The sequence below is a fragment of the Mobula hypostoma genome, chromosome 3, assembly GCF_963921235.1.
Source record: "Mobula hypostoma chromosome 3, sMobHyp1.1, whole genome shotgun sequence".
Taxonomy (NCBI): domain Eukaryota; kingdom Metazoa; phylum Chordata; class Chondrichthyes; order Myliobatiformes; family Myliobatidae; genus Mobula; species Mobula hypostoma.
Window position 1 is genome coordinate 42,709,999 of NC_086099.1, and position 26,937 is coordinate 42,736,935.

A 26,937-nucleotide genomic window follows, 5' to 3' on the forward strand; every position below is an offset into this window, starting at 1 on the left:
AAATGGAACTCTTATTCCATTTGATAAATTAACTTTTAATGGTTTTGTGGTTCACATGAGTTGTGCGGAATAGATAAAACTTTTATTTATTGAAAATCCCCTCAGTCTCATCTTCCTGTAACTTATTCTCCATTATGTGCCCTGCAACTCCATAATTGTACTTCCACCCACCTGTACATGCAATTTACAGCAGCCATTTAACATTCCAGTGCATCTTTAAAATGTGGGAGGAAGCATGTGCACAACATGGGAACCCAGTTGCTCCTGGAGAGGACAAACCATCTCCACACACAGCACTGAACTGCAGTCGTTGGAACTCTGAGGCAGTGACACTAGTCAGCCAACGTGCTCTGTTTTTGTTTTTGTCAAATTATGTTTGTTCAAATGTTTACCCATCTTTCAGCAGTAGTTTCCTTTGAAAATCAGTGTCCAATAATTACTTTCTTTTTCAAATTTCAGATTTCTTCAGGAGAATATATTCAGATGTCTGGTCGAGCTGGTAGGCGTGGCATGGATGAAAGAGGGATTGTTATTCTCATGGTAGATGAAAAGATGAGTCCAACAGTAGGAAAACAGCTTTTAAAGGTAACAAATTATGCTTACTTATATTTTTGAATTAATGTAATGGTTTGGGTTAATATTTGTAAAGACTTTATTTAATATTTGAATTATTGTCTAATTCTTCATTGAAGGAGTGATGTACGGTAAGTTCTTTTTTTCCCTATTAGGTTTTTTAAGGTCTTCTCACTTTAAGGTGTAAATTGTGCGGTGAATGCACAAATGTGGGAAAATAAGCCTTCAAACGGCTGTGGTTTTATTTGAAACATGTTATGGCTGTCATGACAAAAATAAATTATTTATTGTAAAGTTATAATAATCAATATCTTTATTAAAGTAAAAGGAAAAATTATTTTTTTTTACAGTGACTTACAGATGAAATAAAGTAATGCAATCAACTAAAGATTTTCAGGGGAAGTAGACTTATACTCTGCCTTCATTTGGTTGGTTTTCCATGACAGTGCCGTTTTCCCGCACGTATCTGTATCCCTTGATTTCCTTCATATCATTTGGTTTCTGTTTCGGATGAATAGTGGCTGAACCTCCATAGCCCTCCAGGATAGGGAGTTCTCTGCATGAGGAAAAATCTCATCTCAGTCCTTAATGGCTTACTATTTATTCGTGAGATTGTGATCCCTGGTTCTAGTCTCCTCTCCAAGAGAAATACCCTCCCTACAAAAAGCCTGTTGAGCAGTGAATAAATTTTGTAAGTTTTGATGAGATCTCATTCTTCTGAACACAAGAGAATGCAGGCCATATCTATTCAGTCTCTCCTTTTATAACAAACTTGTAATTCCTGGAACTAGTCTAATGAATCTTAGCTACTCTCTTGCTGTGCTGAATATATATTTTTGTTAAATAAAATGACTAAGCTATACACAATTTCCTCATCGTGATCTCACCAAGAAATCATGACAGTTGTAATTCCTGAATTTATTTGACTTAATTGCCTGCTGTATTTGCATTAAGCGTTCAGAGACTTGTAGCCACTAAATTTTCAGTAGATTAAATGCAGAGAATAAAATCAGGACCTATACATAGCCTTCACTGATTTGACCAAAACTTTTGACTTCATTAATTGTGAAGCCTTATGGAAGGTGCTGTCTGCCTTTTTTCATCAACCAAAGGCTGCCATTATTTTCTGTAATAACATGGAAATGGGTCAGTTTATTATCCAAACTGAAGTTAAGTATGTTAATGTTATTTCCTCATCTCTCTCCATCTAATGGATGATTATTTTCTTACTGTTCAATTTCTCTGCCCGTAGACAAGGCATTAATGATTGCCATTAATTATGCCATCTACACACATACTGAATACTGTATTCAATCTAGACTGGATTTTTTTTAATGTAAACTTGCCAAAATCTAGGATTCTTTTGTAACACTGGAAAAAAAAAACATATGTCTGCATTAGGCCTTGAATGTTGTTCACTTCTCTAACCCCAGTAACCAAATGCACTTTGTTTCTTTGGGGAGATTACTTTGACAATTCTTCAGTAAATGGGACTGATGGAGTGACATTAAAGTCGAGATTAGCAATGCCCTTGTCATCCCTACGCTCTCCTAAGGATACGAAACATGGGTGAACTACCACATCTGTAGTGACTGAAGTAATGTTCTCACATTTATCCATAGAAGATTCTTCCCATTAAGTGGGAAGATTGCCATGTTAATGCTACATGCATGATTTTGTTACCAAAATTTTCCATTGATTTAATGACAAACAGAGTTCTGACTAAAGCCAATCTCAATCTTGTTTATGCACCAGCTGGTCTCAATTGTATGTGCAAATGCTGAATTCTCATTTCATCAAACAAGCCTACTGTCAGCTTACCCTGACTGGTAGAAATGCCACAAAGTCGTATTCTTCTAAAAAAAAGGAAGTTTAACCATCACAGTCTTGAGGGTAGCAGGCTATCAATGGGCCTCAATGGCATATCCTTCATCAGGGAGTGGTCCACTTTGATGAATAACAATGTGCAATCAGAGAAAAAGAGGATGGGAAGAAGCCTGGGGCATTTGGCAATTGACCTGAAAGGAAGCATCTGTACCATCCACGCATTGTTTTATTGCAGGATTGAACATCTGGCTTATCTCTGGATTTGTAAGTAAATGTATGATGGAGATCATCCTTGAGCTGGTGGAAAATACTTTATGCACACACACCTGACATATAATATTCTGTTTAATCTTGCACACCTGAACATTTGAAGGACTGTGTAGTCTGAAGGACAAAACATAAGATGGTCTTTCATTTAGACAGATTTATATACAATTTGTGTTCTATTTCTATTATACCCATGAGTTAGATTCTGAAACTTCAACTGAATTTTGCAATTTTGCCTTCTGCAAAAACAGGAATATTTATTCAAGTAGTTTCAGCAATTAACTGTTTTCTAATTTGTGAGCCAACAATAGCATTAAACTAACTAACTCTTTAGTTCACTTGTGCATATTAACTATAAAGTTAATTGGAGCATGAGAACAGTTTGCATATTTGTACTGACAAAGCAATTATTTGTTTTTGCCTTCTTCTCCCAGGGACAGTCTTTAACGGTTCACACTGATTTCTTGGAATAAACTTTTCATGAAATAGTCTGGAAGTCTTTGGAATTTTTTTGACATTATATATAAGCTATCCACTATGCTTATTATTGTTGGTCTCTAGAGCGAGCAGCTCATATTTTGGCTTTGAAATCAAAAATTGTCATGATTGTATCGCTAAAGAACAATTTGGAAAATAGAACAGCTTGTATGCATGCCAAAACTTGATCCCTACTGTATTATATAATAGCTTTTTTGGTGAACTGCATGGAACCTATGCAAAAGTCATCTGTAGGTTTTCATTGTGTTAAATTTGCACTGTACCTGATTTGAAGTACAGCCTAAAGCTGGTATTAATTCTAAGTATCCCTAGAATGTATGCATTTAAAGATCTTTACCTTTATAGCAACCTTTTTAAAATTGCTGCAGTACACTGAATCTTTATTTCCTTGCTCTGATAACAATTTGAGAGCTAAAGATACAGTCTTTGGAGATGGTCTCCAGGCATGTTTATAAAATGATTCCTTTAAACTTCCACCTGGATAATGACCACACCTCCTCCAGGCCAGACCAGTGTCATGTAGAGAGTCCACATTTTCCTCAGAAGATCTAATGTACACAGCATCCATCATTTACACCCCAGCTTTAGATAACCTACTTGTACCTCCTCCACAAGGGCCACAGGCGGGACTGCCTGCCACTTTAATGTTTCTTCCTGCTCTTGTCTCATGGATCATATTTCTCTCTTCCTTAACCATGTGCTTTCTCCTTCTTCAGACACTTCTTATTTGCATCAGTGACATCGTTGCCCTGTGCCGGTTTGACTGTTGTTTATATCTTGGACCTAACAATTCATCTTCACAAACTGAGAATTTAAAAAACTACACATGTTGCAGTAAAAATTGGATTATTTTTTCAGGCATTGCATCATAATTATAATCCTCTAAATCCTGACAGTTTGTACTGAATTTGTTACTCCTAATCCATTGTTCCAACACTCATAATTGGGAATTACACACAGTGTCCCTGTCCACAGTTCAACCAGTGTACAGTTTTGTTATGAACTATACTTATATTATTCTTAAACTCAGAACCTATGGAAAATCGAATAAATGGAGAAACTAAAAATCCATAATAAAAATAGAAAATGCTGAATTCTCAATTTGTCAGATAGCATCTGTGGAAGGAGGAATAGAGTTAAAGATTTGGGTTTGTTACCTTTGTCATAACACCTTGGATGTACAAACCATACACCGCCTGAGGATCTTTCTTCCTCAGAGGGGTCCAACTATGTTCTTCTCCACCACACTTATTCACTTGACTCAACTCATTCTCACAGTCTTCCACTCCACCAGCTTCTGTGTAGGGATCAGCCTGTATCGATTTCAACAGAAGTCTTCCACAAGAGAAAATTTGCCCTCCCGTCTTTCAGCATTTTATAAGGGACTATTTAGGATTCCCTGGTTTGCACTTCCATTTCCACCAACCATTCCTTTTTCATGGCACTTCCCCGTGCAACCTAAGAAGAGATCATATTTACTCTGTAACCTCTGCCCATCCAACCATCCAGACTTGTTTTTCAATTGTGGGTTGCATATAGTCATGAAGTAGTTTCATCTACATTTGAGAAACCAAATATCCATTGTTTAACTTTTTTTTTGTAAAGCATTCATTCTACGAGGTAGGAGTTGAAGCTAAGCTGTAAGATAGCACATTTCTAAAGATAGCTTCAAATGTGAAGGTGACAACCCTAATTTAAAAGTAAAAACCTATCTCTTTGTGGGTTAACGTAATTAAATAAAAAATCCCTGATAAGTTGAAGTAGAATATTCTTTCAGATGTTTGTACTGATTTTTATTTGTAAATCTGAATTGGGAGAATATAAGTAATCTTTCATCACTTTCTTGTTTGAACAGTTTAATTTTTTATTTTGCAGGGTTCAGCTGATCCTCTAAACAGTGCTTTTCATCTGACCTACAACATGGTTTTGAATTTGCTTCGTGTTGAAGAAATCAATCCTGAATACATGTTGGAAAAGTCCTTCTACCAATTCCAGAACTACAAGGCAATCCCTGGAGTGGTGGAAAGTGAGGGCATCATTATTTTAATTCTTTGCTTATATTATTGAATTATTAATTTCTTTTGCAAAAGGGTAAAGCATATATTTTAGTGTTGCACAACCTCTTCTTTTTGTGTCCAGTTGACATTTTTTAACACTATTTAAAGGCCACTCATGACCAGAATGCCTTGGGCTTCCTGAGAAGTCTTTGCTAGTGTCATAATAACTAAATTCTGAGGCTGGGTGCTACCGTTTGCCAGCAGTTGCACTGGCAATTCTAGATGCTTGTAAATCTGGTACAGATTCAGTGATACCATTCATTTCAATGCATGGTATTGACTCTGAACAAGGGAAATCTCAGGCCACGTCACAAAAAATCTCAACGAGTTTCAATGATAATAAACCTGATTCAGATTTTGATTCTAGATTTATACGTTTGAATTAATTTAAGAAAAGTACTTTTGTACATTTTGTTTTCTATTGTGTGAATTAGTTTGAATTTTCTTTTTTTTCTTTAATATTATGATTCTTTTTATGTTTGGTTATTTTTGAATTTTAATCTCAGCAAAATTCAAAGGTTCTGACAACTACTTATGTTTGGGGTTGATAGTTTCCCACTAATTAGAATCTGCCAATAAAAGGAGCCTTGCCTAGAGTGTTAGAATTAATTTTATGCAAACGGCACTGCCAACCTGTGGCAATCCTTCTGAGACCTTCCCTTCCATGCACTGCTCCTGGTAAGGGTAAGGATTGACGGCGCATTGTTTAATGAGGTGAGATGCACAAAACTTAAGGCATTAATCTATGTGTTGTGCATCATACAAAGATTTACAGTTACAGTTCTGCTTTATTTCAACAGATTTGCTCATTTCTAATAATCAAAATAACATTCAAACTTCTGGATCACATCCACAAAATAAGCTGTTAATATCTCCTCATGGTAGAACCTGCCCATGGTGCAATCACATAGAATCATAGAATTGTACGGCACAGAAACGGGGCCCTCTCAGCCCACTTTGTCCGTGCCGATTGTGATGTCTTTGTGCACTGTCTGTTTACCTACGAATGTTTGTACACATCACATGGCCACAGAAATAGCTGTATGGCTCCCTTATTACTCCTGCTCAATCTTGACTTTTCCCATCCTAGCTATACATTAGGGCTAGTCATGGTGCCATCAGATTTATTGAAGATTTCTGTCAGATTAATTAGTCTGATCAAAATATTATTCCATCGATCAGCACCCAGACCATAGCCCTCCATACCCCTACCATCCATGTACCTTTCCAAACTTCTCTTTAACATCGAAATCAAAATTTCATCCACCACTTCCACTGGTGGCTTGTTCCACACACTCACCACACTCTGAGTGAAGAAGTTTCCTCTCATGTTCCCCTTAAACATTTCACCTTTCACCCTTAACCCATGACCTCTAGTTACAGTCTCACCCAACCTCAATGGGAAAAGCCTCGCATCTTTCCTGTAGTTAGGTGACCAAAACTGCACAGAATACTCCAGATTAGGCCTCACCAATATCTTATACAACTTCAACATTAACTCCCAATTCCTGTACTCAGTACTTTGACCTATGCAGGCCAAAGTGCCAAAATCTTTTGTAATGACCCTATCTACCTGTGATGCCACTTTCAATGAATTATGAACCTGTATTCCCTGATCCCTTTGCCCTACCGCTGACTGTGTAAGACCTACCCCGCTTGGTTCTCCCCAAGTGCAACACCTCACACTTGTCTACATTAAATTCCATCTGCCATTTTTCCAGCTGGTTCAGATCCTGCTGCCAGCTTTGCTAGTCTTCCTTGCTGTCTACTACACCCCAATCTAGGTGACATCCACACATTTGCTATCATCCAGATCATTGATATAGATGACAAATGGCAACAGACCCAGCACCAATCACTGGCAATCCAAACGTCAGAGGCCTCCAGCCAGAGGCAACCATTTACTACCTCAACACACTCTAAATGCTGGAGGAATTCAGCAGGCCAGGCAGCATCTATGGAAAAAAGTACAATCGATGTTTCAGGCAGAAACCTTTTGGAAAGACTGGAGGAATAAAAAGCTGAGTAGATTTAAAAGCTGGGGGGAGGGGAGAGGGAAACACTAGGTGATAGGTGAAACCTACAGGGGGAGAAATGAAGCAAAGAGCTGGGAAGGTAATTGATGAAAGAGACAGAAGGGCATGGAAGAAAGAAAAAGATGTTGCCTGGCCTGCTGAGTTCCTCCAGCATTTTGTGTGTGTTGCACGGATTATCGACATCTGCAGATTTTCCATTGTTTGTCATTTAATACCTCAATTTGAATGCTGAGCGACTGAACCTTCTTGACCAACCTCCTACGTGGGACCTTGTCAAATGCTTTGCTGAGGTCCACGTAGACAACAGCCACTGCTTTAGCTTTATCAGCTCCGCCGGTGACATCCTGTTAAAAACTCTATAAGATTGGTTAGACGCAGAAAGCCATGCTGACTATGTCTATTCAATTCCTGTTTATATCCCTATTCAGTCCCTGGCTATCTAAATACTCATATATCCAGTCTCTTAAAATACCTTCCAATAACTTACCCCACTACTGATGCCTGGCTCACTGGCCTATAATTTCCTGGTTTATTCTATATGCCTTTCTTAAATAATGGAATAACATTAGTTATCCTCCAATCCTCTGGTTCCTCAGCTGTCGCTAAGGATGATTTAAATATCTCTGCTAGGGCCCCTATAGTTTCTGCATTTGCATCCCACGGGTCTGAGGGAACACCTTGTCAGGCGCTGGGGATTTGTCCGCCCTGATTTGACTCACTCCTATAGATTCTGTGTCTGTCTCCTAAGTAAATACAGATGCAAAAAATCCATTTGAGATATTCCCCATTTCTTTTGGTTCCATGCATAGACTACCATTGTGATTTTTCCAGAGGATCAATTTTGTCCCTTGCATTCCGTTTTGTTCTTACCCTGTAGAAGCCCTTGGTATTCTCCTTCTCCTTGTCTGCTAGGACAACCTCATGCCTTGTTTTAGCCCTCCTGATCTCTTTCTTAAGTGTTCTCTTGTATTTCTTATACTCCTCAAGTACCTCATTTGTTCCTACCTACCTGTACCTGCTATGTACCTTTCTTTTTCTTATCCGGGGCTACACTCTCTTAAAAAAGCAGGACATTGAGGTCCTGGTGAAGAAAACCACATGAGGCAACTTAGTGACCACTAGAAGCAAATTTATTTTATTTAAAAAGTTTTACATAGATTTATTTGGATGATCACTTTCAAAATTCTTTGCACAATGTTTTTTTACACAAAAGTTACGTTTGAGTGTCACACATGCGACTACTTAATAAGCTAAGAACCCATAGTATGACAGGAAAGATACCAGCATGGATAGAGCATTGGCTGATTGGCAGGAGGGAAAGAGTGGTAATAAATGGAGCCTTTTCTGGTTGGCTGCCGGTGACTAGTGGTGTTCCACGTGTATGTGCTGGGACCGCTTCTTTTTACATTACATTATATGTCGGTGATTTGGACGATGGAACATGGCTTTGTGGCCCTGTTTGTGAACGATATGAAAATAGGTGGAAAGGGGAGGATTGCTGAGGAAGCAGAGAGGCTATAGAAGGACTTAGATTAGGAGAATGAGCAGAGAGGTGGCAGATGCAATATAGTGCTCATGCATTTCGGTAGAAGAAATAAAAGCATAGACTATTTTCTAAATGGAGAGAAAATTTTTTAAAAACTGAGGTGCAGAGGGGCTTGGGAGTACTCATGCAGGATTCCCAAAAGGTTAATTTATAGGTTGAGTCTGTAGTGAGGAAGGCAAATGCAATGTTAGCATTCATTTCAAAAGGACTAGAATATAAAAGCAAGGATGTAACGTTGAGGCTTTATAAGGCACTGGTGTGAGGCATCACTTGGAGTATTGTGAGCTGTTTTGAGTTTCTTATCTAAGAGTAGATATGCTGACATTGGAGGGGGTTCAAAGGAGGTTGACAAAAATGATTCCTGGATTGGAAGGTTTATCATATGAGGAGCATTTGATGGCTTGGGGCCTGTACTCACTGGAATTCAGAAGACTTTGAGGGGGGGGAGCTCATTGAAATGTATTGAATGTTGAAAGGCCTCGATAGAGTGGATGTGGAGAAGATGTTTCCTATGGTGGGCAAGTCTAAGACCAGAGGATACAGCCTTAGAGGGATGTCCATTTGGAATGGAAATGAAGAGGAATTTCTTCACCCAGAGAGTGATGGATCTGTGGAATTTGTTACTCCAGGCAGCTGTGGAAGCCAAGTCATTTGGGTATATTTAAGGCAGAGGTTGATAGATTCTTGATTAATGAGTGCATGAAGGGATATGGGAAGAAGGCAGGACATTGGGGCTGAGAGGGAAGTGGAACAATCACAATGAAATGGTAGAGCAGACTCGATGGGCCAGATGGCCTAATTCTGCCCCTATATATTATGGTCTTAATGGAATGTGGAGTGAACTACTTGAAGAGGTTGGGGCAAGTGCAATAAGACTGTTGGACAGGTATCTGGATTGCATTTGTTTAAAAGGTTATGAGCCAGACACTCAAATGGTACTAACGTGGGTGTGGCATCTTGGTTGTTATAGACCAGTTGAGCCAAAGGGCAGATGTAATATTTTGTTCTTATAGTAATCATAATACAAATTGCTGCTAAAAGAGATGCTTAAGATCTTATCTATTAAGGTTTAGGGTGTGTAAGAAATTTACTGAAACTTAACAGTCTCATAATGTTGTGCATTTTTGTAAAAAGCTAGTAAAGCATTATTTAAGTGAATAATTTATTTCATGCATCATCGTTCTGTTTCTGGACAAATCATGTCAAGCTAATATCTGAATTGGAGCCCTAGGGACCATGAACAATAGCTCATAATATAATACTACCCAGGGAGCATAATGTAATCATTGGAGATAAATTATGAAATAATAGAAAACAGAAAGCCAGTACATTCTAATTATGCTCATAGCATATGCGGAAAATAAAAATACTCAAAATTGATTTCAATATTGAATTGCTTTCAGTTATTAATGCAAGTTGTCAATATGAGAAAAATGGCATTTTCCTGATCTACTTGAGGGGTAGTGAAGTGCATTCTTTATCCCAGCAGCTTGCTTTTAGGCAGAGCATTACCTCTTCCCATTTAAAATCTCAAAATAATTTAATTCTATTACATTATGTTTATTATTTTAAACTCAGTCTTCCTACTAAGTTACTGCCTTACTTGTTTGACCTTTTTTGCCTTAAGAGATACAAGTAGTCATCTCTTGAATCGCAGCAGTCTATCTTTGTTATTTTTAACAGTTTGATAAAGTTGAGTGACTTACTAGGCATTTCTGAAGACTAGAGAATGTCAGCCAATGTTGCACAGCTATCTGCTGATGTAAGTTTGTTGATTGGCTTTAGCCTCCATCTTCATGTCAAGAGAATGAATTATTAATAATTTTGTTATCTAGTTTATGGAATCCTTTGGGTTCAAATGCGGTAACGTAATTGTTGATTTAACCATAAGTGTTAACATAGTTTTTAGACATTTTATGCTGCCAGCAAAAATCCCAGCCAGATTCTTGTAATGTTTGCTCTGAAGACATTTACATTCTGTATATACTACAGATTATTACACATATGAACACTATTGGAAGAAAGTTTGAGAATATGTTTGTTTGGCAAGGGTTAGCTTACATCAAGATCATAATGCAAAGGTGTTTGGAAAGTAAAAAAGCTACATCCATATTCATGGATTTCATGTAATCACTGAGGTTAGCTGGATACATTTTTGATATTACATACTGTGGTTTGTGAGCAAATGTTTTAGTCAGGAGAATTCCATGCCACTCTAGGCTTGTCCAAAAGGAGAATCTTGTTGTCACTTGAGACATATCCATGCAATTTCCTATCACAGATCAAAGCTCGGCACACACTGGAATCTTTGTGTTTGTTCAAGATTTGTTAGCTTAAATTTTAAGGTAATAGAATTGGAATTGGTTTAATAATGTGTGAGATACATTGATAGGCTTTCATTTGCTTGCCATGCAGACAAATCATTCCATTAATAGCATGGTGAGGATCTTGCTAAGAACACGGGATGCTGCTTTTAAATCTGGGGATCTACAGGCCTATGGGCAGGCAAGAAGAGCCCTGAAAAGCGGCATCAGAGAGGCCAAGCGCAGATGTAAACAGCGTATAGAGGAGCACTTTACCAATAACAACTCCAGATGTATGTGGCAGGGGATAAAGACTATTACTGGCTACAAGGGCAGCTATACAGTCACAAACTCCTCAGATAGGACACTGCCAGACACTCTGAACCAGTTCTTTTCTCGCTTTGACAGTCAGAATGGAGAAGTTGGCATCCAGTCAGCACTAACAGAGGAGGATGACCCTATACAATTACATCAACTCCAGGTCAGATCCGCCCTGCGTGGAGTCAATGCGAGGAAAGCAGCTGGCCCAGATGGAGTCACCAGAAGGATTCTTAAGGACTGCGCAGATCAACTAGCGGGAGTATTTACTACCACCTTCAACCTCTCGCTACTACAGTCTGTAGTCCCCACCTGCCTTACGTCAGCCACAATAATACCCATACCAAAGAAAAGTACAGTGAACTGCCTTAATGACTATCGCCCAGTTGCTCTAACTCCTATCATCATGAAATGTTTTGAGAGACTCATACTGTCTTATATTAAGTCTGCCATACCTGCTGACCTTGATAAGTACCAGTTTGCGTATCGTGCAAACAGATTGACAGAGGATGCAGTCATCACAGCTCTCCACACAGCCCTTACAAACCTGGATCAGGATAACACCTATGTAAGAATGCTGTTTGTGGACTACAGCTCAGCTTTTAATACAGTCATCCCCTACAAACTGGTGCGGAAATTGAGCAACCTGGGCCTTGACAGTTCACTGTGCTCATGGATACTGGATTTTCTGAGTAACAGACCCCAAAGTGTCAGGATGGGAGAACACACATCATCTACTCTCATCCTGAACACCGGTACACCACAGGGGTGTGTTCTCAGCCCCATCCTCTATTCTCTTTTCACCCATGACTGCTCTACCGTTCACTCCACCAACACCATTGTCAAATTTGCTGACGATACCACCCTAATAGATACCATATCAGACTGTGATGAGACAGCCTATAGGGAGGAGGTACAGCATTTGACAGAATGGTGTTGTCATAATAACCTGGACTTGAACATCACAAAAACCAAGGAGCTGATAGTAGACTTCAGGAAATCAAAGCGCGTCGAGCACTATGCTCTGCACGTATACGGGAAAGAAGTGGAGAGAGTAGAGAGTTTCAGGTTCCTCGGCGTCCACATCTCGGCTGACCTCACCTGGACTGTCCATATCTCTTATCAGGTGGGGAAGGCCCAACAGAGGCTCTACTTCCTAAGGAAGCTAAAGCACGCTCTCCTCCCTCATCATCCGCTGATCAATTTCTATCAGACAACTATAGAGAGCCTCCTGACGTATTGCTGTGCAGTGTGGTTTGCCAGCTGCACAGAACAGAACAGGAAGGACTTGCAGCAGGTGGTGAGGGTAGCAGAGCGGGTTATTGGCACAACATTACCCTCCCTCAGAGACATTTATACTGGCAGACTTCAAAAGAAGGCTACTTGCATTTCAAAGGATCCCACTCATCCTGGACATCACCTGTTTTCCCCTCTACCTTCTGGGAAGAGATACAGAGCATTAAGGACGAAAACAAAGAGACTTCTTAACAGCTTCTACCCACAAGCAGTGAAATGTATAACACCCCCTTCCCTTCTCCTGCCCCCCTCCTAAGACAGCGGCAGCTAAATGCATCACACTTCCAGGAATGGCAGGTGTGCAATAGTCCTCCCCCCCCCATCCATATATTATTAATTTTGGACTGCACTCCTGAGGTTTTAGAGTTTATTTTATGTATATATTCTTTGTCATGCTGCAAAACGTTGAGCTGCTAAACTGTGTTTCATTGCTCCACAACAATGACAATAAAGATATTCTAAATTTAATTCTAAATCTAAAATTTCTAATAAGTAATTGAAATAATAAAAATGAAAAGCAGAGTACAGGAAGTAGTGTTACAGTTACAGAAAGGAGCAGTGTAGATAGAAAATGTGCAAGGGCCGTGATGAAGTAGTTTGGGAGATCGAGTTATCTTTTAGCGTATGTGAGATCTGTTCAAGAATCTAATAACAGCAGAATAGAAGCTGTTATTGAATCTGGTGTATGTGTTCTTAAGCTTTTGTATCTTCTGCCCAGTGGGATGAGGCAGAAAAGAGAATAACTCGGATCTGAGTGGTCCTTGATTATATTGGCTGCTTTTGTGGTGCAGCAGAAAGTGTAGATGATGTAAGTAATGGGGAGGTTGGTTTGCTTGATGGACTAGTTTGCATTCACAATTCTCTGCAATTTTTATGACTTTGGGAAGAGCATTTACCATGCCAAGCTGTGATTCATCCGAATAAAATGCTTTCTGTGGTGTATTTGCAGAAATTGGTGAGGGTCATTGGAAACATGACAAATTTCCTTAGACTTCTGAAGAAGGAAGGACATTATTTTGCTTTCTTGGTTGTAGCACCCATGTGGCTGGACCAGGACAAGTTGGTGATATTTACTACTGGGACTCTGAAGCTCTCAGCTATCTCCACCTCAACATAATTGACACATCAATGATGGACTGAGTTTATACTATGTGAGCTCTCATGTTCTGGGGCTAGCTGGTTCTATATATTGCAGGTGGAAAGCAATCCAACCAGCCATCAATGAGACTTGCAAATATGATTAGGGCTCAGCTGCAGGTGAACTGCTAATGAGTTCCTTAATGGATATAGTGGAACTGGTTGAACAAGTGTTTAAAAAGTTTCCCACTGGTTGCTCCTTGTTGGTAGTGGAGTATTAACCTTTTGACTTGAGCAAAAGCTCTACACCCAATGATTTCCAGAGTTAGGTATGTAAATAGTTCTATAAGTTTTCTGATTTGGATTTTCTCTGTGGCCCATTTTGAAATTATTAAGCTTACAATAGATGTGACCTATGCTGACTGGAAGAGAGGTTGTGTTACTGGCAGTGGTATTGGGCTGGGAACCTGATATGAACTCTTACCCTTCTTGCTGCTGCACGCTGATGTGCTGGAAACTAAGTGATTGGGAGACTGGCATTGAATCCCTGCTTCACTGTTGCAACACGTTGCTGTGTTTGGAACTTTTCTTGAATCTACAGCTCAATGTGGTGAAGCTGTCTGTGAAACCTAACGTTGTGCAGGTGAGTGGATCAGCTACTATATTTGAGCATGTTAGCACAGAGAAATTTCTGGGACTTAGTCAGGTAGGGATGGGGGAAGCAGGGTGCTATGCAGCCAAACAAAGAAAGGAGAGATGGTGCTTTGGAAAGTGTGGGGAGAGAGTTAAGGATGTAGAAGTATATAGATTATACTTATACTTTATTGTCACCAAACAATTGATACTAGAATGTACAATCATCACAGCGATATTTGATTCTGCGCTTCCCACTCCCTGGATTACAAATATTAAATATTAAAAATATTAAAACATAGTAAAAATTAGTAAATATTAATTTTAAAATTATAAATCATAAATAGAAAATACATTTGTAAAAAAATGGAAAGTAAGGTAGTGCAAAAAAAAAACGAGAGGCAGGTCCAGATATTAGGAGGGTACAGCCCAGATCCGGGTCGGGATCCGTTAAGCAGTCTTATCACAGTTGGAAAGAAGCTGTTCCCGAATCTGGGCGTACGAGTCTTCAAGCTCCTGAGCCTTCTCCCGGAGGGAAGTGGGACGAAAAGTGTGTTGGGCTGGGTGGGTCATATCCTTGATTATCGTGGCAGCACTGCTCCGACAGTGTGCGGTGTAAAGTGAGTCCAAGGACGGAAGATTGGTTTGTGTGATGTGCTGTGCCGTGTTCACGATCTTCTGCAGCTTCTTTCGGTCTTGGACAGGACAACTTCCATACCAGGTTGTGATGCACCCTAGAAGAATGCTTTCTACGGTACATATATAAAAATTAGTGAGGGTTTTAGGGGACAGGCTAAATTTCTTCAGTTTTCTCAGGCGCTGGTGGGCCTTCTTGGCAGTGAACTGTGTGCTGCCAGTCCCCAGTGATGGCATGGGTTCACTCTGCTGGCCAGAGTGTAGCCCTGATTTGCATATCTCAGCACTCACTAGGTTGCCACACCATTCAGTCATTGCACCCAAGACTAGCCCTCACAAACAGCCTCTCCACATCATGACATTGGGTGATTCACAACTGGATGAAGCCACTGTACAGGAGACATGTTCCTAACAAAGCAATGTGTTTTAAAGTAAGTTATGGTACACACCTAGATGTGCTCAGAATAGAGTATCAGGTGCAATGTCATAAACCAGCATTGGGCAGCTTAGTACCAGGTAACGTAACAGTGTTTTACAGCTCATCATAACTTTTGTGTGTGCAGGTGGTTGTGATAATTCTGCTGGTGTGTACTTTTCCCGAGGGCATTAAGGTATGATATGTATGTTGAGTAGGAGTATTCAATAAATGCTGCTAGAATTTTAGGGTATTCACTGACACAGCTTTCTACATAATTTCTTTGAAGTAGCCTGTTTGGGATAAGTGTTTGGGGAAATGCAAGAAGATGAAAATTTGATGCTCACAGGTCCCTGTGGTTTGAATTATTTGATATAATGGTTGAGTTTATTTTGCCATTTTTTAATACTTGGATGTTTTGATTCAAAGTAATTATATTTGTGGAGTCAGCTGTAATTTTGGCCTTGGTATGTATTTGAAGAATCACTTTTGCTGGTATACTATTTGCTAATGTAACTCAGAACATTAGCAATGGTCTGGGAAGTGAAAATGTTCACTTTCATGCAATAATTTTAATCTGATGTGTCTTTGGTGTGGCAGAATAATAGGAATTTAGGCAAGCTTCATTTGATTTTCAGGAGTGCATTTCTGACAGTGGGGGATTAGATAGTCATTCTTGCTGATGGTGTAAAATTGTGAATTACAGATAAATTCCATCTGTTTTCAATTGTGATAGATTGAATAAAAGAAAAAGGACTAAAGTCTTGAAAATTTTCTAACACATTTTAAACTCTTAGAGAAGGCCATATTTATATAGTGTACACGACAGAATATGTTTCAATTATGGACATTAAGCAGTTTGAAGTGTTACCAGTTTTAATAACAAATGTTAGTCAGTTTGAAGCAGGATGATATTCTTGTAAAATAATGATGTGCAACCCTGGAAGGCTGTACTGCTATACTTTGTTTGCTATAACCTTAAAGGTTGCATTGAATTTTAAGAAAGAAGGCCTTTGCTTCTCCCCAACTTAGTACAGATTAAATTAGATTCATTTATTAATCACATGTACATCAAAACACATCATTTGCATGAACAATTGATGCAACCTGAGCATGCCTGCAATGTTCACTGGAACAGCATGCAGCTAACATACAACAAGAAACAACAGCAGAACGAACCCCTTTTCTACACCCCGCACTGATGCACACAGATGGCTTCCAACCTCAGGACAGACTGCCTCTAGGCCTCTGACTTCCAGACCCACGGACCCATAATTGCACTGTCTCCCTTCACCCATGTTTTGGAGTTTCCACGGACAAGAATGTTAACAATTGTACTTTTTCAATTGCTTGGATATTGGGCATGGGCTTTTATAGCATGTCTTATCTTGCTCCTTCAAGCAGAAGTTAGGGGTGTCATGGACTAATTCACCACTCAGCTGTAAGAGTGAAGCTGTAAAAATATTTTTGTAACTTCACCCTACAGAACAGAAAAGGATGTTTAATTTTTGCATTAACAATTTTTATACTATTGATATACTATAGCTGCTGTATGAAAGTTTTATCTTTGTTTCCCAAATCTTTAAAAATAGGCTCACCCTCACTCTCCCAACTTCCAAGTATCAGATGGCTAAGTGGAATTATGATGCCACATGATACCAACCATTTTATGGCAGAATAAATGTATTCATTTAATTGTTTTATGATTAATGCTTAATGTATCAATGTATTGTATTTGTATAAAATGTATTGTATTTGTATATGATATTTTTACAGAGGTCAAGGTACTGGAAGGGCAGTATAATGAAATTGAAATTCCCAATGAAGAAAATGTTGTTGCTTACTACAAAATACGGCAGCAGCTGGCTAAACTGGGTAAAGAAATTGAAGAGTATTTACACAAACCAAAGTACTGCTTACCTTTTCTCCAGCCAGGCAGGCTTGTTAAGGTATTAAAACCTCATTACTAATTTCATGTAATTTCAGTGCACTGATACAATCCACATCATTGAACTAAGAACCAGATTTGAGTAAGACTTGGAATCCAAAAACAGCTTGTGGGATCCTGGGCTTTTTAAACAGAGATTCCGGGTACAAGCAGAGGTGACTGTGATGTGGTGCACTCTTGTAAAATATTGGTTTAGCAATAACTTGAATATTGTGTTGAGTTTCCTATACTTCAGAAAAGATACAAATGTTTCAAAAAACATTGTGTTTGAGATTTACTAATGGACTTAAACTGTGTAAAAGCATTGAAGAAATTGAAGAATAATAGTTGATATGGGATCCAAAAATTTTATTTAAAATCAAGGTGAAAGATGAGTAGAAGAGAAAGAAGAAACTGTTTACGTTGGCAGAAGGATCATGATTAAAGAAACATAAAATGAAGGCAGTTGGCAAAAGAACCACAAGTGATATGAGGAAAATCATTATACAGGAAGAGGTTGAGGTCTGGAATACTTTGCCAGAGATAGGAGTCAAGGCAGATTCAATTGAAGCATTCAGAAGTGAACTGAACAAGTATCTTAAAGGAAAGAATTTACAGGCCTATTAGGAAGAAAGTAGGGGAGTGAGACTTGGCAGATTGCTCTTATGTAGAACTGTACAGACTCAAAGCTGAATAATACTTCATGCTCTAACCGTTCACTGATTCGATAACTCCTGAACTAGCAGTTTCTAATTAAATTACTCCCATTAGGTAGGTGCTATGTAGCTTGATCCAGGGTTCAGTTTGTTCAAAGAAGGCACTACAATTTTTCTATGTCAGGTTTTTGTATATCTTGAAGGATCATGGAGGTGCAGGAGCTTCTTATCACCCATTGTCCTGGTGATGTGGTTCTTGTTTTAGGAAATGTCATAGATGCCTCAGTGAATTACCATAGTGCATCCTGTAGACATTCCACTTTGCAGTAATTTTGTGTCAGCATGGAGTCATTAAAACTATTAATATTGTGTACAGGATGTAATTGGACAGCTTGACCTCATCCTCATAAATGTTTACAGTGCTCACCTGCGTTTGAATATTGCTACAATGTTTCTCTCTTTTGTAAACAATACTTAATTAAATTGAACTGAAATACAAAAATTAAAATATTATGCAGAAAAGATATTCCATGATGTTTAATGTAAAAGAGTAGCCTTTTTAAAATAAAAACTTCGTAACAGTGCTTTTGCTCATGATATTTCTCAAATAAAAATATTTCTACAGATGTAGAATTAGTAGTAATTGTGTGTTTTTCAATTTTGTTTGTAAATTCCTTTGCTTTTGATTTTATAGGTGTCTTAAGATATTTGGAATCATGGTTTTGATTAAATGAATGTACTTTTTGTCTTCCAGGTGAAAAATGAAGATGATGATTTTGGTTGGGGAGTTGTCATAAATTTCAATAAAAAGTCTAACGTTAAGGTAAATAATTTGCATTGATGTTAGTGTATAAGATCGTATTTTATGAAACAGATGTGTGGTTGTTAAGAACCCTGACTATCTGAGTTTGTGTAGGTACAAATCTGAAAAACATGTTAATTCATTATAGGCAAATGTATGTGATTATCAGTAATTATTTTTTGGCACTTAAAGCCAAGTACCACAAAGTTGAGATCATATGTTTGGTGATTGTCACCTTTTCACTCACTGGGGCCTTGTTTCCTGGGTTCACAGGAAAATTTATTACAATACTATGTAATAACTTAAAAAATGAGTTTAGGGTCTGGAAAGCTGCCTATCCGGTGTCACCAAAGTCTGGCATGTACTGAACTTATCAAACTTTTATGGTATATATGCTTTGATTTGACCAGTGAGCATCTGTTCAATAGTTGCTTTTTAATTGGGTTCAATTTAATACATATAAAGGCCACCCAGAAGGATTCCCTCATATGTTTGTTTAAATTTGGCCACATCCAGCTGAAAGATTTGCCAGATCAGTTTTTACATCTTTTGCTGTGGGCTTTCTTTCTCCTACAATGATTGATTGTCTGCTATTGTGCATGAAATGGGGGAAAAAACAAACCACCTTTGTACTTGGATATTGCACATCAGCACAACTTGTACAACAGACACACTCTGGGAAAATTGTACTTAATTGTTTAATTCAGCATTTTCTAACAATGATGAAGGAAGTATTTAGCATGCTGGCCTTTATCAGAAATGACATCGAATTTAGGAGTGCATTATGTTGCAGTTATGAGTTATTGGTGAGGCCACACTAGGTTGTAGGAAAGACATTGTCAAGATAGAGAGGGTACAGAAGAGATTACGATAGTGCTGCCTGGACTAAAGATCTTGAGCTATAGGGAGGGGTTGGGCATGCTGGATCTTTATTCCTTAGAATGTGGGTGAATGAGGGATGACCTCATAGAAGTTTGTTATAAATCATGAGGGGTATGTATGAGCAGGGTGATGATAGTCTTTCCCCTGAGGTTGGGGAGTCTTAAACTAGAGTGAACAGGTACAAGATAAGAAAGAAGAGATTTAAAAGAGACGTGAGAGGTAACCTCTTTACACAGTTACTGAGTACCTGACGTGAGTTGCCAGAGGCAGTGGTTGAGGCAGATACAATGGCAACATTTAAGAAGCACTTGGATAGGCACATAGAGAGGAGGAACTTTGAGGGTTATGGACTGAACTCAAACAACTGGAACTAGCAGGAGGTTGCTGTGGTTGGAATGGACCATTTGGGCTGAAAGGACTGTTTCTGTGCTGTATTATTCTGTGACTTTATGACTAATTGTGAAGCCCGTACTTGACTTATTCAGTGATTTCCTGGCAGGCTGTCCATCCAGATATGCCAACTCGTTTAGTATCCTGCATACAAATCACTTCTGTCCTTAATGGTCTTTTGTTTTGTTCCTGCACCAAATTTATGATCTTATGACTGAATCCAGTCATAAGACCATAAGATTTAGGAGCAGACTTTGGCTCATCGACACTGCTTCATCATTTCATCATGGCTGATTAATTTTCCTCTTTTGCCTTTTGCCCCGTAACCCTTCATACCCTGACTAATCAAGAATCTATCAACCTCTTTTAAATATACCCGAACATGTTCTCACTGCTCCTAGTCTTCGTCATCTACCTCAGTCCTGCACACAGGCTTCACTCACTTGTAGTTCCCTCTCGGTATCTCCATTCTTCTGAATGTGTTTCCTTGTGCATTTTACCTTTCACTTTTTAGTGGCAGTAACTGAGTCCCTGCTTTGGAATTGAGTCCACCCAATCACGTCTGTACCTTTTTTAAAAAAAAAATGGAAGAGGGGACTCTGCACCGGTTTACGAGTTCACAAAAAAAACAGAGGCTTCAGACTTTTACTCCTGACTATCCCCTGGCGGATGTACAGCCTCTGGAAAATAAAATTGAAGATCTCAACAAGATTGAAGGCAAGGCAATGGATGTTGTCTACATGGACTTCGGCAAGGCATTTGACAATGTCCTGCATGGGAAGTTGGTCAAGAAGGTTCAGCCACCTGAATGAATTGACTTTATTTCTTATATCCTTCACATACTGTACATGAGGAGTAAAAATCTTCATGTTGCATCTCCATGTAAATGCTCAATGTGCAATAAATAGAATAGTCAATGTAACATAGAGTACGCTCAAATCAGTGTGAGTTAATCAGTCTGATGACCTGGTGAAAGAAGCTGACCTGGAGCCTGTTGGTCCTGGCTTTTATGCTGTGGTACCATTTCCTGGATGGTAGCAGCTGGAATAGATTGTGGTTGGGGTGACTCGAGTCCCCAATGATCCTACAGGCCCTTTCTGCACACCTGTCTTTGTACACGTCCTGAATCATAGGAAGTTCACAACTACAGATACACTGGGCTGTCTGCACCACTCTCTGCAGAATCCTGCAATTGAGGGAGGTTCAGTTCCCATACCAGCCAGTGATACGGCCAGTCAGGATGCTCTCAATAGTGCCCCTGTAGAAAGTTCTTAGGATTTGGGGACCCATACCAAACTTCCTCAACCGTCTGAGGTGAAAGAGGCGCTGTTGTGCCTTTTTCACACACAGCTGGTGTGTACGGACCATGTGAGGTCCTCGGTGATGTGGATGCCGAGGAACTTAAAACTGTTTACTCTCTCAACCCCAGATCCATTGATGTCAATAGGGGTTAGCCTGTCTCCATTCCTCCTATAATCCACAAGCAGCTCCTTTATTTTTGCGACATTGAGGGCGAGGTTGTTTTCTTGACACCACTGTGTCAGAGAGATGACTTCTTGCCTGTAGACCACCTTGTAATTCTTTGAGATAAGGCCGATCAATGTAGTGTCGTCGGCAAATTAAATTAGCAGATTGGAGCTGTGGTTGGCAACACAGTCATGGGTATACAGGGAGTAAAGAGGGGACTTAGTACACAGCCCTGAGGAGCTCCTGTGTTGAGAGTCAGAGGGGTGGTGGTGAGGGAGCCCACTCTTACCATCTGCCGGCAATCTGACAGGAAGTCCAGGATCCAGCTGCACAAGGTAGGGTCAAGGCCCAGGTCACTGAGCTTCTCGTCAAGACTGGATGGAATTATGGTGTTGAATGCTGAACTCTAGCCCAAGAACAGCATTCTCACACAAGCATCCTTCTTCTCCAGATGTGTAAGGACGATATGTAGAGCAGTGACTTAATGTGTCGTATATCATTCAAGTTGAGGTAGTAAATTGGTTTAGACATTGGCTTTGTGGGAGAAGCTAGAGAATGGTAGTAGATGGCTGTCTGTCTGTCTGGAGGCCTGTGGCTAGTGGAGTGTCACAGGGATTGGTGCTGGGTCCATTGTTGTTTGTCATCTATATCAGTGATCTGGATGATAATGTGATTAATTGGATCAGCAAAGTTGCAGGTGACACCAAGATTCGGGGTGTAGTGGAAAACTATCACAGCTTGCAGCAGGATTTGGATCAGCTGGAAAAATGGGCTAAAAAGTGACAGATGGAATGAATGCAGAAGCATGAGGTGTTGCATTTCGGTCAGACCAACCAGAGCAGGTCTTGTACAGTGAATGGTAAGGCACTGAGGAGTACGGTCGAACAAAGGGATCGGGAAATACACGTCCACAATTCATTGCAAGTGACATCTCAGTAGATAGGTTGTACGGGATATTATGTTGAAGTTGTATATTACATTAGTGAAGCCTAATTTGGAGTGATGTGTGCAGTTTTGGTCACCTATCTGCGGGAAAGATGTAAGTTTGGTTGAAAGAGTACAGAGAAAATTTACAAGAATGTTGCTGGGACTAGAGGACCTGAGTTATGAGGAAAAATTGAATAGGTAAGGACCTTACTCCTTAGAACATAGAAGATTGAGGGGAGATTTGATAGAGGCGAAACAAAATTATGAGTGGTATAAATAGGGTAAATGCAAGCAGGTTGTTTCCACAAAGGTTGGGTTGAACTACAACTAGAGGTCATGGGTTAAGGGTGAAATGTAAAATGCTTAAGGGGAACATGAGGGGAAATTCTTCACTCAGAGGGTCGTGAGAGTGTGGAATGAGCTGCCAGCACAACTGGTGCACGCAAGGCCGAATTTCAATGTGCCTGTGGAAAGCGGCCAGTGAGTGAGTGGGCCCGTGAAGGAGTGGAGCGTTAAGGCTTCAACGAGAAGAGGCGGAGGACAAGCTTGCTCGCAGTTGGTCTTTGCAATGTCTCCTGAGATGGTGATGTGCCACTCATGTGAGATGTGGCATTCTTGGGGGAATGCCCCTCTCCCGCAGAGTCACATCTGCCAGAAATGCATACTGCTGGGCGATCTGGAAGACCGTGTAAGGAATCTGGAGCAGCAGCTGGATGACCTTCGACTCATAAGGAGAATGAGGCAGTCATAGATAGGAGCTACAGGGAGGTAGTCACACCTAGGCTGTCGGAAGCAGGTCGTTGGGTGACAGTCAGAGGGGGGAAAGCGAAGGTGAGCAGACAAGTAGTGCAGAGCACCCCTGTAGCCATTCCCCTGAATAATAAGTTTACTGTCCTGGATACTGTTGGCGGGGACGACCGACCAGGTGTGAGCCACGGTAGCAGGGCCTCCGGCACTGATTCTGTGGTGCAGAAGGGTGGGACGGAGAAGAGGAGAGCTGTCGTCATTGGAGACTCTATAGTCAGGGGACCAGACAGGAGTTTTTGTGGATGTGAGAAGGACACCCGCATGGTTTGTTGCCTCCCGGGTGCCAGGGTCCGGGATGTCTCTGACCAGGTGCACGACATCCTGGTATGAGAGGGAAAGCAAACCAGATGTCGTGATACATGTTGGGATCAACGACATAGGCAGGAAGAGGGATGAGGTCCTGAAGTGAGTTTTGGGAACTAGGCAGAAGGCTGAAGAACAGGACCTCAAGGGTGGCGTTCTCAGGATTGCTGCCAGTGCTACGTGACAGAGATGGTAAGAATTGGAGGAGATGGCAGTTGAATGCATGCCTGAGGAGTTGGTGCAGAGAGCAGGGTTTTAGATTTTTGGACCATTGGGATCTCTTCTGGGGAAGGTGGGACCGGTACAGATTGGATGGGTTGCACCTGAACTCGAGGGGGAGCAATATCCTTGCAGGTAGGTTTGCTAGCATGGTTCGGGAGGGTTTAAACTAATTTGCAAGGGGGATGGGACCTGGAGCGATAGAGCAGTGAAGGAAGTGCATGGAGTAAAGCCAGATCTAACATACAGAGAGGCTTTGAGGAAAGAGAAGCAGAATAAATGGTGTAAAGACAGTAAGGTAGAAGGGCTGAAGTGTGTGTACCTCAATGCAAGAAGCATTAGGAACAAAGGTGATGAACTGAGAGCTTGGATACATACATGGAATTATTATGTAGTGGCCATTACAGAGACTTGGCTGGTACCAGGGCAGGACTGAATTCTCAATATTCCTGGATTTCAGTGCTTTAAAAGGGATAGAGGGGGGGAAAAGGGGAGGAGGGGTGGCATTACTGGTCAGGGATACTATTACAGCTACAGAAAGGGTGGGTAATGTAGCAGGGTCCTCTTTTGAGTCAGTCTGGGTGGAAGTCAGGAACAGGAAGGGAGCAGTTACTCTATTGGGGGTACTCTATAGGCCCCCTGGTAGCAGCAGAGATACAGAGGAGCAGATTGGGAGGCAGATTTTGGAAAGGTGCAAAAATAACAGGGTTGTTATCATGGGTGACTTTAACTTCCCTAATATTGATTGGCACCTGATTAGTTCCAAGGGTTTAGATGGGGCAGAGTTTGTTAAGTGTGTCCAGGACAGATTCCTGTCACAGTATGTGGACAGGCCGATTAGGGGGAATGCCATACTAGATCTAGTACTAGGTAATGAACCAGGTCAGATCAAAGATCTCTCAGTGGGTGAGCATCTGGGGGACAGTGACCACCGCTCCCTGGCCTGTAGCATTATCATGGAAAAGAATAGAATCAGAGAGGACAGGAAAATTTTTAATTGGGGAAGGGCAAATTATGAGGCTATAAGGCTAGAGCTTGCGGGTGTGAATTGGGATGATGTTTTTGCAGGGAAATGTACTATGGACATGTGGTCGATGTTTAGAGATCTCTTGCAGGATGTTAGGGATAAATTTGTCCCAGTGAGGAAGATAAAGAATGGTAGGGTGAAGGAACCATGGGTGACAAGTGAGGTGGAAAATCTAGTCAGGTGGAAGAAGGCAGCATAAATGAGGTTTAGGAAGCAGGGATCAGACGGGTCTATTGAGGATGTGACGAGAATACACATAAATTAAGATGTTTGCTGGCCTGGGCTAGCACCAGTGGCATCAGCAGTTGGTCTGCCACCTGTCCTCAGGGGAGGGAGAGATAAGGAACACAATGAAGCAGCATTTGGAGATGTTAATGAAGGAGCCATCAGTCTGGGTATTGTCAAGATCGGCTCCCCCTTTGAACCCTGAACTGTTTGAAGTGATGGACAGGCGATCTGGAGAAGTGTAATGAAGGGACGGAAGAGAGAGCTGTCCAGAGCGGCTCCCCCTTTGAACCCTGAACTGTTTGAAGTGATGGACAGGCGATACCCCAGCAGGGGGATAAAAAGGGACAGGTTCGCTAAGGCAGGACACACGACACCACGAGGTAATGAGACCCTGGAAGCGGTGCGCCTCTCACAAGTCGGTGGGAAGCTCTTGGACGACTGATCGCGGGATCAGCCTTAGACGCACAGGGTGGAAAGGTACGATCAGCAGGAACCCGGTGTGTGTCCGCCCTTGCTTGGGTGCCGGGTTCACTGCAGAGGATCGACCGCATCTGGAGGAGGGGTCACAGTCGGTGACCTCAGGTGACATCACAAAGGACTCGCCCGAAAGCTGCTTGTGAGCAATATCGCAGGTCTGTGTGTGGAAGCCGTTTTGAATGATCATTTGTTCTCATTCTCTCTCTCCTTCCCCCCACATTGTCCATCGCCATGGCAACGATTACTGCGAACTGAACTAAATTGAACTGGACTTTGTGTCACTTTGAAATTGGTCATTTACCCCTAGACAACGATAGAGATTGATTGATCCTGTTATCTTAATTCTGTGCACGTGTGTTTATCATTGCTGAACTGTTGCATTTATTATCCTTTCGATTACTATGTTGCCTGTTTCTTTAAGAAAACTTTCTTAGATCTAGTAATCCAGACTCCAACTGAGTGATCCATGTCTGCTGGTTTGGCAACCCAGTTACGGGGTACGTAACAAGGAATATAGGGAAGCAAGAAAGGAGCTTAAGAAGGGGCTGAGTAGACCAAGAAGGGGGCATGAGAAGGCCTTGGCAAGTAGGGTAAAGGAAAACCCCAAGGCATTCTTCAATTATGTGAAGAAAAAAAGGATGACAGGAGTGAAGGTAGGACCGATTAGAGATAAAGGTGGGAAGATGTGCCTGGAGGCTATGGAAGTGAGCGAGGTCCTCAATTAATACTTCTCCTCGGTATTCACCAATGAGAGGGAACTTGATGATGGTGAGGACAATTTGAGTGAGGTTGATGTTCTGGAGCATGTTGATATTAAGGGAGAGGAGGTGTTGGAGTTGTTAAAATACATTAGGATGGATAAGTCCCCAGGGGCTGATGGAATATTCCCCAGGCTGCTCCACGAGGCGAGAGAAGAGATTGCTGAGCCTCTGGCTAGGATCTTTATGTCCTCGTTGTCCACGGGAATGGTACCAGAGGATTGGAGGGAGGAGAATGTTGTCTCCTTGTTCAAAAAAGGTAGCAGGGATAGTCCAGGTAATTATAGACCAGTGAGCCTTATGTCTGTGGTGGGAAAGCTGTTGGAAAAGATTCTTAGAGATCGGATCTCTGGGCATTTAGAGAATCATGGTCTGATCAGGGACAGTCAGCATGGCTTTGTGAAGGGCAGATCATGTCTAACAAGCCTGATAGAGTTCTTTGAGGAGGTGACCAGGCATATAGATGAGGGTAGTGCAGTGGATGTGATCTGCATGGATTTTAGTAAGGCATTTGACAAGGTTCCACACGGTAGGCTTATTCAGAAAGTCAGAAGGCATGGGATCCAGGGAAGTTTGGCCAGGGTG

General features: G+C 40.9%; 1 protein-coding gene across 1 annotated transcript in view; it reads left to right on the forward strand.

The window, feature by feature from the left end:
• mtrex (Mtr4 exosome RNA helicase) overlaps positions 1 to 26,937 on the forward strand; it is a 119,316-nt gene that overhangs the window by 54,007 nt on the left and 38,372 nt on the right. The window contains exons 15-18 of the mRNA XM_063042929.1: positions 460 to 585; positions 5,041 to 5,191; positions 17,259 to 17,431; positions 18,820 to 18,888. Of these exons, the coding sequence (XP_062898999.1) occupies positions 460 to 585; positions 5,041 to 5,191; positions 17,259 to 17,431; positions 18,820 to 18,888 (519 nt within the window). The remainder of the gene's footprint in view (positions 1 to 459; positions 586 to 5,040; positions 5,192 to 17,258; positions 17,432 to 18,819; positions 18,889 to 26,937) is intronic.